Raw genomic sequence first — 13,541 nt, forward strand, 5'->3', positions numbered from 1 at the left:
CTCCATAGAGGGATCGGTGGCGAAACCGCGAAACTCATCAGTGGTGCAAAACCAGCAGCTCGGCACAGAGTTTCACAGTGACTCAGCGAATTTCAGCTCTGGGTGGACATTCAGCAAACTGCAGGGGCGATGGCGAGCTGGCGTCCTGCACCGTGTCGTCATGTTATCCGAGCAGAGCAAATCGTTGTGGACGACACCGAAGCCAGAATGTTTTGTAAACCTTGACTACACCATCATCTGGACCGCATCTGGGGATTCACGGTCTGCTGGAGGTGTGTGTGGCGTCGACACAGAGACGAAGTTTCTCGCAACTAACTGGTTCCTACGCATCATTTCCAGGTGGAGGATGACACACGTGCAGATTGGTGTCATTCCAGTGTGTGTGTGTGTGTGTGTGTGTGTGTGTGCGCGTGCCGACTAGAATTGGCATCCTTGCCTGTAGTTCTCTTCCTGTGTCATTTTCCTTCCTTTCCTTCACCCTCATCACCTCCCTTCCTCCAACGTCTTGTCTCGTCTTTTCGGCCCCCCTCACCTGTTTGACTCCCCCCTCCTCCTCCCCCTCCTCCTCCTCCTCCTCCTCCTCCTCCCTCTCTCTCCTCGGTCTGCTGCGTTGTCTATCACCCTTCACCTCCCCCTCCCTCCCCCCCGGGGCTTTTCTTTTTTTTTCCTGGCTGAGTCTGATCCATCAGCAGCTGCAGACAGCTGTCTATTCCCTGCAGGCAGCCATCACAGGCGCTGACCATCCGGGAGGAATAGCGATGGCGCTCGGCTGTCCTCTTATTGTCTCCCCCTCCCCTCCCTTCTCTTCTCTTCTCTCCCCCCGCCTCTTTCTTCTCGGGCACAGCCGGGTTGTTTGTGACAAAGCGGCGGACACGAGGTTCACCGGGAGATCATTAGGGAACAATGTGACAGTTAACGCGTCTCGGCCGCCTTGTTTGTTCTTTTTGTTTTCCTTCTTTTTTTTTTTTCTTGAATTCAAAACATCTTTTGCTTTGAAGGCAAATCGAGGCCACCGGGTATTTTAGTCTCAGGTATTTTGGGAGTTTGTATGCATGGAAGAGAGATGAAAAACAGCCTCCGAAAAATAAAGCATTTATTAGAATTATGCGAGATGAAATGTCAGTTTGATATTTGTCACTGTGGTTAGGAACAGAACATGTCACACTATTTCTGAGAGGATTTTGACTTTTTGATGCACCGAGGAACCACAAACCCTCGCTTCCAGCTTTTCCTGTTTCTATAAAATTAAACACTGTCAGTTCATGGCATTTCTATTAACATCACATATTTACCAAGACGCCGGTGAACATGAAGCAAGATAAAACAACTGGAATTTAAAAGCTTTTTGAAGATACAAAGTGAGAATTTGAGCCAGTTGAGAGATTTGTTTGGAAATTTAAACTTTCTAACAGTTATTTTTTTTATCACAGTCATGGGATACATAGAAGACTGACTGAGGTAGAAAAAATGTCTTTCAGTGTTCTCCAGTTTTCTAAAATCCCAGCTCTCAGGATGCTAAATCAGTTCAGGTCATCTCAGGACCATGTTCTGAGTGGTGCTGAGCTTTAGAAAGCCTGGAGAGCTTATTTTATGGACAGAGCTTTTTCTACAGACCAACTGGCCATAACATTATGACCATCTGCCTGATACGGTGTAGTTCCAGGCTTCTGACAGCCAACAGCGAGAGATAAACTGTGTATTCACTTTCCTAACCACACCAACACCAACTTCTCCATCAGCCCCTCTTATTGGATCACACCGTATGGACCAATCTTTTCTCCCCATGAAAATGAAAAACACAAGAGAAAAAGGTTCTCTTTTCATTGTAAATATACAATTCTAGAGACTGACTGTGTCGGTGGTCTCTGTTTCTTCTGTGTTTTACTCAAACAGAAAGAAATTGTGGTTTGTGTGTTTGAGTACAATGTTCATTGTTTGGCTAGTTTCTTCTACCAACTCATTCATTTTGAAAGATTTAACCAATAAGGTTTACTCTGAGGGACAGCTCTACTCAATGCTACACTTGGATAATTAATAATGATGATCATTTAAATGATTCTTTAACTAGAAACAGATTTTTTTTTTTAAAAAAAGGTGTGATTTTGTCCAGTTTTGCACCATTTTATCCGAGATCTGAAGGTAAAATTAGATAAAATTGTCAATATTTACACAGAATTTAAGGTTGTGAGGCAAGAAAAATATTATTTCACATCCCTTCAGGGTTAAAAATTTTAATTTCCACATATTTGAGTCATAAATGTTGAATTACTGTTGGAGGGGTTCGATGTGTGCTACTCTCTTAATTGATGAAATTTTGTGAATTACAAATATTACAACTATAATAACACTTCAAAGGAAATCTTCTCAGACTGAGTCAGATCGTTAGATCGTCAGATTGTTCTGTTTGATGTCTAAACTTTAAAGACAACATGTTAATATTATCCTCCTAAAAGAGAAAAGATACGAGGTCTGACACTGACAAAGGGACACAGCCGCTCTTCTTCCAGCGCTTCCTGCTCGATACACTGTGTCCTCACACACACAGCTGGGGAGAATATTTTATAACAGTGGATTAGCGATGAAGCGCATTAGCACGAAGCGCTGTTTGATTTAGGACCTTTGCAGTAACTGATGTGTAAAATACATCCAAAGTCAGACCTATTTTCATAAGTCTGCCAACCTTATTTGAACTGCCTCCATCTCCATGGGTTTCATTGTATTGTGATTCTTTCTAACAGCTGTGTGCAGCACCGAGTGTGTATTGCTCTGGTTTTCAGTGTGTGTGTGTTTACAGTCAGGTGAATTTACCTTCATTCACTCCGCCTGCCAGTGGACTTAATGTTATGGCTGATCAACTTGCATATTAGCAAAAAAGTTGTTCTGTCCTTCATTTGCTGCTATTCAGCAAAATATTAGTTAAATCTGAGTTTAATTTCCATTCCAAGTGTTTTCAATTGTTTTAATATTGATTTTGCCATTTTGTAGAAATCCTGGTGTTATTGTTTAAGTTCTGAGAAAAAAGTCTGAATAAATGTGTCTAAGTACGTATATATACAGGCTGGTGACCTTCACACATCGTTAGCTGGGATGTTATCGTGCTTCGGAATGTTGCACAGTTTCATTCAAAATTCAGCTCCCGTTCAGAAGCGTGTCGCTGGTCCTCGCTCCACATTTGCATGACATTTCCATGAATGCCCACACAGTTTTACATCATGCAGGACAGTAAAAGCAGCCTGTTTCCTGCCTGCTGATTAAACATGTCTGAACGCACATCAGACCTCTGGAGCAACATGCGGTCGGCTTGTGAAACATCCCATCCTTGCAGGAAATCATGAGTGACGTGCACAAAACCTGCGACCTGCACATACTTCTGAACTGTTTTCACATATAAGAGACGTTCCAGCGTTCCCAGGCCCGGACCAGTTAACATCATGAGAACAAAGAGCTGGGTGCTAATAAATTGATTAAGTCCTCCTAATCAGGCTGGAGCAGATGTTTCTTTGTTGCCTAAAGGTTAACCAGATCTCCAGAGTGCTCGCCAACTCCCGGAGCGGAGCGAGTTCTGTCTCTGCTGTGTCTGTAGTGGAGGAAACAGAGGATTAAATCTGCTGCTAATTGCATTATTTGTATTGAGACGTCTGTCAGCAACACGTTATAGACTGAGCTAAATCAGTCGACGGAAAGAAATGTCTGTCAGGCATACGGAGATTTACAGGATTTCTATTCATATTTCGACCAAAATGTCAGCAGAGGCCTGACGAGAGGAGAAGATCTGATCAAGTTATTCATTCCTGAGCTGAAAAAAGTCATTTATTAGGATGAAGTGAGGGAGAACTCAATCACAATGAACTGGTTTCACTTGTTCCTCAACAACAGAGCAGAAGAATGTTTCCTTCAGAGGATAAAACACTGAACTGTATCGGCTGTGGAGTTCCTCAGGGCTCAGTGCTGGGTCCCTTAACCTTTAACTTATATGTTACTATTTCATATTTAACAATTATTTTTTTTCAACATGACAAAATCTAGAAACACTGAACAGAGTACTGAAAGTTTGTAATACATTGAAAATTGTTGTACACTTTCATAAATTGCACAAGTAAAAATCTAAAAAAAAAAAAGGGAAAGTATTACATTGTGACAAAATATTTACATTCTCAGTACTTTGCTCAGGCAAGCATGAGACATTTTCAGTGGTGAAATTTGTTTTGGGGGCAGTAAGCAAGAATTTTCTCAGCTTAAAGAATAAGATAAATAAAAATATAGACCAAAATTCATGCAGAAACGGCACTTTGGATGTTCACAGCAACAATTCAAATTGCAAGATGATTTATCGTGTTGTGACACATGCTCAAACAAATCATTAAACTATATTGTATTTATATTCAAGAGGGAAACTCAGATTCTTTATGTAAAAGGTGACAAGCATGTCAGATATATCTTCTCCTAAACAGAGTGACTGCTACTTGGCTTTCTGTTCAACACAGCCGTGTTTATCGGTTTTGTTTTGAGGTATCCAAGACTGATTAGGAGAATATATCCCCGCTACACAACATGTTTCATCAAGAAAATAACTCATTTTATGCACGTTATTTTACATTCAGTATGGTGGAATCGTATCGACAAAAAGGCATTTAAAGGCAAAAAGTTTGATAACTACTAAAAACTGGAATACTAACCAATTTCACCAATTTAAAACCTTAAAATTGGTTATTTACCCTTTTTTTTTACTGTTTTATTTAAGGAGAGCCTTTTTTTCTAAATGGACATTTTTGACGCTAACGGCTTTATAGGGTCGGAAATTTGAAATATGATGCTGCACAAAAAAAACCAAAAGTTAATCTTTAGTAAATCTTGACAGTTCAAAGACATACAGTTGTGTGTAACATACAGTATATGCATAGAAATCCCTGGTGTTTTCAAGTGACATTTAAGAGGTTGAAATAGTGAAAATTAAATACCCATTTGTGGTTTTCTGTAGGACTAACATTCTTCAGATTTATGTAGATTTTTTTTTCTTCGCAGATATTTCAAGTGGACATTTGCCAATGGAAAATTAAACAGTCAGACGAAACTCTTTTCAAACAGTGAGATTTCCCTTCAGTTGACGGATGGATGGGACTGTTATCCGTTTGAAAATCCCTCCAGTCGGTGTCTTGAAGCCATTATCCCCTCATTAATCACAGAATCAGTCATTAGAAGCTTTTACAGACGGGGGGCTTATTGGACGTCACCTCTCGCTTATGCCACTTTTCCTCATTTCTCCTCTCAAGGTGATTCCCATTAATGGATTCAGAGAAAAGATGATTAATAACCTGGAAACTTGTGGCGGTTTTGTGATGAGAATGAGTGATTGTCGTCCTCCCTCTTACAAAGAAGAACAGTGTTGTGGGATTGTAATAAATCTCTAAATCCATTCCTGTGTTGATCTCAGTGTCTGTGACAGTTTGCGCAGGCGTAAAATGGAGCTTATTATAGCCCAATGACGGGTTTTAATGGCTATTTTTGCATCGGCGTGTGCTCTGGAGCTCTGGCATCATTTTCCGTTTTACATTTAGCTGATGCCAGGATGTGAAACGCCTCCTCGCTCCGGCCTGCCGCTGGCCGCAGCGCCATGGCATTTGGGCTGAAGGCGAAGCGTGGACGTCTGATTGTTTGGGCTGTCTCAGCGTGATAAGCTTTCTGAAACATGTCAATAGTGCTGCTGGCAGTGTGGCCGCCGGAGGGCAGGGGGGGGGGGGGGCACAACTGGCCCCCAGCCGACTCCCCTCATCAGCCACCTCCAGCTAGAGTCAGTGGCAATCGTTCACACTGTACTACCAGTACCGGGAGGGGAAAAACCCACACAGACTGACGATCGACAGACTGGAGGTAATACAGCGTTTGTTTATTGGCGGAGCTGCTGGTGTCAGCCGAGCTCAAGCCTCCAGCAGACACGACAAAGGGAGCATTCGGGTTGCAAATTTTCTCTGTGGCAGCTACAGATGATTATCATTCAATCTGGTTTAGAGGGTTCAGTAAAGTTTCAAATTTGTAATTTTTCCAGGCCTTTCCACTTCTTTCCAAGTCAAATATTCAAAAACTCAGATGGAACTTAAATGATTTTTCTACCAAAACTGGAATTGTTTTCTCCTTGATAAATTTAGCAAGTAACTCATAAAAAAATATATCTGAAGATATAGGAATATTTCACAATGTCAGGTCGTTATAATAATAATCATCATAATCATCAATTAAAACCATTATTGTAGTTGTTATATCATAACTGAGAGAACGAATATTTTCCACATGACTTCATTAAAAACCAGCAGGGTCTTAAGGGCTTAAAGCCAGGAAGCTCACTAAACAGCTAACACTGCCAAAGAAGATAAACCAGCTATATAGGCTCGAAAATATAAAATAAATCCGAAAAGAGTGTTAAAGCACCTTAAAACGATCACAATTAAAGGCAATAAAAATGAGAAAGATGAATAACTTCACTAAAATTGTTAAAATGGCTGAAACAACTAGAGATAACTGAGTTCCAAAATGGTACGAACTGCTACAAGGCTTAAAAATAGACTGGCTAAAAAAAAAAATAGAAAAAAAAAGTTAGAAGTTTTTAGCTAAACAGCTAAAAACTTCAAATCACTAAAAACTAGCTTTCTATGACTCTCAAATCCAAATGTAGCAACATTTCATATGATTTCAAGCTGTTGTCTTTTAATTGAAGGTTATGACCACTGGTCATAAAAGTTTTTCACCCTTTAGCTAGCTAGTAGCTACAAATCTGTACGTTACTGGGTCTGAAGTGAAAAACCTCCAATCATCTTACAAATCAGCTCATTACATTGAAACTGTCATTCAATTACGCCGGTTTAAAAACACCGCTGGCCCTCGGGCGCTTCTTTTCCCCGACCTATTGAAACGTGGTTGCTTGATCCGCGTGGATCTTCAGGAGGAAGATTTACCTCGAGCGCTGGCTGGATTCCCTGAGCTGGCGGACGGAGCCGATTCAGTGGAAACAGATCCACGTCTCACTCCTGACCTGCACTGACCAGACACGTTTCCAGCGCCCAGCTTTCACCACGGCACAAAAAGCCTTATGTAACGCTGTCGAGAGGCTCACAATACAGAGAAAAATGTTCCACCTTTTATTAGGCCGGAATAAAAGCGCAGGTTTCAACTTTCCTACATACAGTATAGCGAGGCAGAAAATACGAGCGCATTTGGTGCTTATCGGTCAATATGACTCCTTTCACGTCATATTTTTGTCTAAAGGAATAAGAATGAGTCGATACTTCTTCAGCAGCTCTGCCGGCCGCTGCGTCCGCTCCTACTCTGAGCTAACAATATAACAGATGAGGCTATTTAAACTGACTGAGTGTGTACACACTGCGTTATTGAGGTGGCTCATATAGTGTTGTTTTTTCTCGGCAGCCGTCAATAACTATGGAACAAAAGACAGAGGGGGCCTCATTTCACTCTGCCCAGCTGAGGAAATTATCGATGCACATAATTTCTATTATAAACAGGATCCAACACCTGAACAAAGACAGAGGAAAGAGTGCAGAGGGAGGAGGGGACTCACGAGAGGGTCCTCTCCACCCGTCCTCCGGTGGAGCCGATGATTTCTCCAAGTGTGCAGAAGGTCTGACCCAGAAAGTCCTGAATGGGAAATGAACAAGATAAGAGGAAATTAATTGTGAAAGAGACCATTCAGACTCCAAATAATGAACAGTTGGTCATAAAAAAAAGGTTTAATTTGAAGAATGAAGACTGATAATGGAGCGAATGTTTGTTTTGGGGCTGTTGGTGAACGGCCTTTATCAGGTCTGACCAGGGATGTTTGACAGGGTTCAAGTCAGGACGGCGGCTGATCTGCTCTCCGACGTTGATCCCTGCACACCGTGTGACGTGGATTTCATCAACGTGGGAGCGGCAGCAGGTTCCACCGCACAACCTCTGCTTTTCTACACTGAATCAGAGGTGACAAATTGTACAGCCCACTTCAGGAATAACAATGCTATCCCGTCTGTCATCGCAGCGCACCGCCAGAGCCTTCAGGAAATGAATGCACAGAGCAAACCAAGAACGCAAAGCGGCTCGGTGTGGAAGTAACACACAATGTGGACACGATCCAGAGTTTTGCCTAATGGGGAATCTGAGGACTACCGTTCAGCGCCGTTGCTGCTTTGATCATCATTTCTTGCTTCAACGCTACTGGCTGTTAGAAGCTGCTGGTCACTGAAACTGTCATATTGAGCAGTGCAGGAACATCTCAGGCTGTGTGTGGTCATATGGCCCTGACACAAACCATCTGTGAACCCCGCTCACCATCCCAACCACATTAGTTTGATGTGACACACTCAGTGCTTACTGTCACTGTCACACTAGAATTAGAACTTTCAACTCAGCTTTACGCCTTGATATCTGTAGATTTATATATATATATATATATATATATATATTTTTATATATATCAAACAACTCAAATGTCATGATGCTGCCACCACCGTGCTCCACATCACACAGGTGATGAGGGTGCCAGGTTTGCTAAAAGCTTGTGTTAAATTATAGTTTCATTATACTTGACGGCTTCAATTCCTAACTCTTCAACAGACTTTCATTGGAGCCGTCTTCTAACTTTGGTACAACATGCTTTCTTGCGTAATGTCAACCTCCAGAGGAGTCGTCCGTGGACATATGGTGATGCCGGCTGTGTCTCAAGTCGATATGCAAGGACAATGACACTGCCTTAATGCCCTGGTCACAGGTGGATCATACATTATGTAAACAAGCCCACGTCTGTGAAGTTTCTCTTAAAGTCCCGTAAAGTTTTCTTTTTTTTTTTTACTTTTTACCTGCATTGCAATCTGTCAGTGTGTTTGATTGTTGTACCGGTGTGGCATCGATCACGGCGTCATATTGCAGCGAATTTAGTTTGGTTGATGAGTCACTGTAGGTGGTGGCTGCAGCTTGTTATGAGTCAAACCTTCGTCCTAATCCTGACAGCGAATCACTGAAGGCTGTGATCGTGACAGGATCGTGACGCCGGCCGTCTCCACCTGCCCGTCTCCTCCACTCAAGACAGCAGATTTCAAAGCACAATGATAGATATCATCACGATTGCCAATCTTCCATCAGAGATGGTCAAAACGGCAGAGTGCGGCTTTAATGGTTCTTCTGGCGCTCACAGAGGTTTAGCACTCAGGAACAGGCTGCTGCAGAATCCTTCAGGACTCTTGTTGAATCGAGACGCGTGACGTCTGAGTTGCACTCAAGCTGACCACCGTGTTCTTTCTCCAGTGCTTCGTTACCCCCGCCAGCTTTCAGCAAAGTACTGTTTGTGCAAAAACCCCTATTTGACAAAGATGGAAGCCGGGTTGCTCTTGACAACCTTAAAGCGCTGCAGCAACGTTCTCTGTAACCTTTTCCTGGATCTGTCGCCTGAAACAATCCCGTCCCTGAGCTCTGCAGGCAGTGTCTTTGACGTTATGGCCTGGTTTCTGGCTTGAAATGCACTTTCCTAATCACGTCCAATTAGTACAATTCACCGCAAGTGTTCTCCAGTCAAGGTGTGGAAACATGTCAGCTTTGATCAGGAGGAATTAGAATTGTTGTTTCAGTGGATAAAACTGCAGTAAAACATATCGAAGCCTCTTCTTGCTGTCTGTATAATGCAGGTTTCAGTTTTGACGTGCTCAGTGGTGCCCTCATTTAATTCTTGAGCTCTTCAAATCCATCCACGAGGCTTCGGCAAGAGGGGAACCGGCCCATTAAAGTCAATAGGACCGATAAATTCCTTGACTCAACATGTTTCTCAACCTTCTGTGCTTTCCAAAACAGGGTTAACGCTAAAGATAATAGGCTCGATAGCAATATGAAAGACTATAAAATCAATGGGGATAGTAAGGGAGATATTAAAGTCATTAAACTTCCATTAAAGTTCAATCTCATTTTGGTGAAGTGCATTTAAATTAAACATTAACTGAGGAGCTTAATTCCAACATTTATATAAGCATTTATTACGCCAACTGGGTCAAGCTCGGGGAAGCACAGCGGGGTTGCAGCGCTCAGCCGCATGTTGACCGATTGATTGTTCTTAAAAAGGACTGCACTACGAGTAAGGCGAATGTCCTGAGGGTGGAAAAGAAAAGCCTCTCCTGGCGGTTCAGCGCTTCCATTGAGCGGATTCGGAGGTGTACAACCTTCCCACACGCTACAAAGGCAGAAAACACGGCAACGTGGAGAGAAAAGGAGCCATGACATGACAGTAAAACGGCACGGCGAAGAGGGCACGGCGTTGTTGTTTGGTTCGTAGGCGCGAGCAGGTGTAGGTGTGAGTCCCAACGCCTCCCCCCCAAACCGCCCCCCCCCCACCAACAGCAAAATGCCCTGACGAGCACAATCTGCTGTAGTATTCTGCCTCGAACAACAACAACAACAACAAAAGCAACGGCAGCTGCTCTGGCTTTGAAGCAGACTTCTGAAAGTTGCGTTTACCTGAGCGGACGGGAGAAAAAGAAATGCACACAGAGAAAATGAGGAGAAAGACGGCGGAGGTAAAGCTTTCCGGGTCGGCGCTGCTGGCCCTTGATGGAATGAGATGAAAGAGAGGGAGAAAAAAAAAATACAATAAAATTAAAGTGAATGAATCACACACATGGACCTCAGGACAGACGCACCCAAAAGCCTCTTCTGGGGATGCCGAAATATATTGGAAAATGAAAAGTGAAAGGCGTAAAAGATAATATAATCCAGGACCGGTGAGGCTGACAGTCTGCAGGTGGAACTACTCACCTTCTGCTCCCCCGAGAGGTCCATTCCAGGAGGAGGGAAAGCAGAGTGGAAAAGACAGAGTCACAAGGAGGACCGAGAAGGAATCGAACACAATTGTATTCATGCTGAATCATCGTCAGCTGCCGCGCTCATTCACGCAATGAGCCCCGGCAGTGTGAGTAATGCAGAGTAATGTGACACATCTGACGGCGGCGGCTGCCAGCTCTGAGTCAAGGCCGTCACCGCAGGACGGCGCACGGGAACTTACGTATTTGGATATGTTGCAGCTTCTGGAGTTCCACGTTGTATCTGCAAGAGATGGAGAGAGAAGCATGAGCGCAACAACAAGAGGAGGATTATGACAGACAACAGCGGAGTCTGAGAAAAACTACTCAAATTCAAAAGACTGAAATGTGTAATCTGATTAATAAAGTGATGAGCAACATCGCTGTCAATAAGGACTTGTAAATAAACACAATGTTACTGCGTTGTGCTTTCTCGTCTGTCTCACTGCTCTCTTCTTTTTCTCTTGGACCTCATTTTAACCAGAAGCAGCACACTTATCTTTTTTCTTCCTGTGCTTTTCTTTCATCGCATGCCATCTGAAGTTCTCCTGAGAAGTTCTGCAGAAATGGTTGATTTCTTGATTTCTGTGCCTTTGTGCCTCTGATTTCTGGCCCGCTGCCACCAGATATAAGTAATAATCACAAACTAGGGCAGCCGGGTTCCGTCTGATCAGCAGAAATCTCAGTTCTATCAGTCTTTAGAGGAAAACCAGTGTTTATATTTACAGCGAATCAATCATTGAGGACACAAAAGAGATTAAAGGAATGAAAAGCAGCAAAGCCGTGACGGGGTCACGGGGGGTCAAGGCTCCAAGAGGCACGTAGTTACTGAAGGCTGGGGTGTGTGGTGCAGGCCATGTTGAGCTCAGCGGTCCAAATGGAGTCCATGCATCGACGGGTCAGGGTTACAGCTCTGTGTGGAGTTAGCATGTTCTCCTGGGTAACATTGTAACCAGATACTATGAACCGTAAACATGTGTGTGTGTGTGTGTGTGTGTGTGTGTGTGTGACTGACTCCTGTCAGTTTTCATCTGAGACCTAAAGGTGTCATTTCAGACAGGCGTTCTCACAGCTGTCTTTCATCAAAGCAAACCGTTTTCCTTTTTTTTCTTCCCTGCAAAAAAGCCCATTGGAAATGGCTAACAGCACAGTTTCCCTCGTGTGCGAAACACATTCTATCATCACAAACAATGAACCTGTTCAGCTGTCATGCTCCCGACTGAAAAAAAATAAAGAAGAAGAAGATAAAGCGTCGTGCCTGCGGCCCTGCAGGCACCGCTGAACATAAAAGCACATTTCAGGCTCTTGATTAAAGCTGCACTGGCATGTCAGGGATCTTGATACTGGTATTGATTACAGATTACAGATAGCAGACCGACATTAAGTGATATAGGTAAGTGGACCTTCTCTTAAAGTCTCCTCTTGTTATTACAGATCGAAGATTCTCAGTGTTGCAGGGACTGACCTGATCATTTCACGTCAAGTGGAACAAATGAAGAGTTCCACTGAGAGGCTGGATTTAAAATACGATTAACGACATTCCTAAATACTGTGATCGCATTTCAAACAGGAGCCGTTACTGATTCAGAAATTGTGAAATCTACTTACACATCAACCTCAGGTTCTGCTTCTCCTCAAAGAAGAATCCAGCACAAACTTCCTGACGAAATCGGGATTGCGGGTGTTATCGATCACCTCGGTCCTGCCGAACTGCCCACACAGAAAGAGCTTGATAATTGATGGCAAATGTGCATCGATTCAACACTTAATAAAGGCCATTTTGGTCACATTAGGAGGCGGGAGGTTAACATTCATGAGATTCTCCTGCATACAGGTGGAACGTTTCTCGAACAGGAGGAAGCCCCGATGCCACCGCGCTGAACACACAGCTGCGCCGCCCCGCGTGTTGGAGCGACGTCCCCCGAGAAATCAGACGGCGGCAATTAGAGGCAGCAGCACTCCACCTCCGGAGCCCGGGAGGGCCCGTTTCCCTCCCCTCTCCCGGGCCGGCCCGTCTCCTTCCATCACCCCGACAATCACGCCGGTAATCCCCCGGTGGACCGCCGGCCTCGCCTCCTGCCCCGGCCGGCGGCAGCGCGTAATGAGCTATTGATCTGGCTGCTGCCTCGCCGGAGCCTCCATTCCTCCACTCGTGTCTTTAGTGCCCGGTGCACATAATCCATGCTATCAACTCCGTCCCCAGCCTATCCATTACCCAGACCCGCTCTCGGAAAGGGGGGCGCGTCGGGCCCCCAGAACCCGCTGCACATCGACCAGCGGGAAAATCCCCTGATATTCCCTGTAGTGTTTTCACATTTGGGGTTGGTGGGGCTTTGATTTATAATCTCTGCCAGACATGACTGGTTAATAGCTGTTCAGGCTTTGTGGGCGACAGCGGAGGACGTTCATGGGCGAACAGAAGGGTTTTCAGCCACAATGGGCTGCTTGATACAAGACTTTATAGCAGCGCTTTACAACAACTATGTATATCTATCAGCAGACAAGAGAGCTTGTGATTCAGAATACAAAAACACTGTGGGGTCAAAAAACAACTCAAGGCCAAACAATACTTTTTTGTTTTTTTTTTTTCCACAAAAGAAAGATTAGCACTTAAATTCACAGATGTTGTGAAGCTTTGCATTTATTGTGATCTGGAGGGTGAAACAGTCCATTCTGCAGACTGCAGAGTACAATAGTTGCATTTCCAGGCAGAGGCGC

At 43.9% G+C, this 13,541-nt stretch overlaps 1 protein-coding gene across 1 annotated transcript in view; it reads right to left on the reverse strand.

Annotated features, from left to right (window-relative positions):
* Positions 1–12,538, reverse strand: part of cpne9 (copine family member IX) — a 64,364-nt gene extending 51,826 nt beyond the window's left edge. Inside the window, exons 1-4 of the mRNA XM_030119172.1 lie at positions 12,432–12,538; positions 11,027–11,067; positions 10,780–10,782; positions 7,568–7,644 (exon numbers count right to left, since the gene is read on the reverse strand). Coding sequence (XP_029975032.1) covers positions 7,568–7,644; positions 10,780–10,782; positions 11,027–11,067; positions 12,432–12,435 — 125 coding nt within the window. The 5' untranslated portion in view covers positions 12,436–12,538. The remainder of the gene's footprint in view (positions 1–7,567; positions 7,645–10,779; positions 10,783–11,026; positions 11,068–12,431) is intronic.
* Positions 12,539–13,541: the final 1,003 nt, after the last annotated feature.

The sequence above is a fragment of the Salarias fasciatus genome, chromosome 20 (genome assembly GCF_902148845.1).
Source record: "Salarias fasciatus chromosome 20, fSalaFa1.1, whole genome shotgun sequence".
Lineage (NCBI taxonomy): Eukaryota > Metazoa > Chordata > Actinopteri > Blenniiformes > Blenniidae > Salarias > Salarias fasciatus.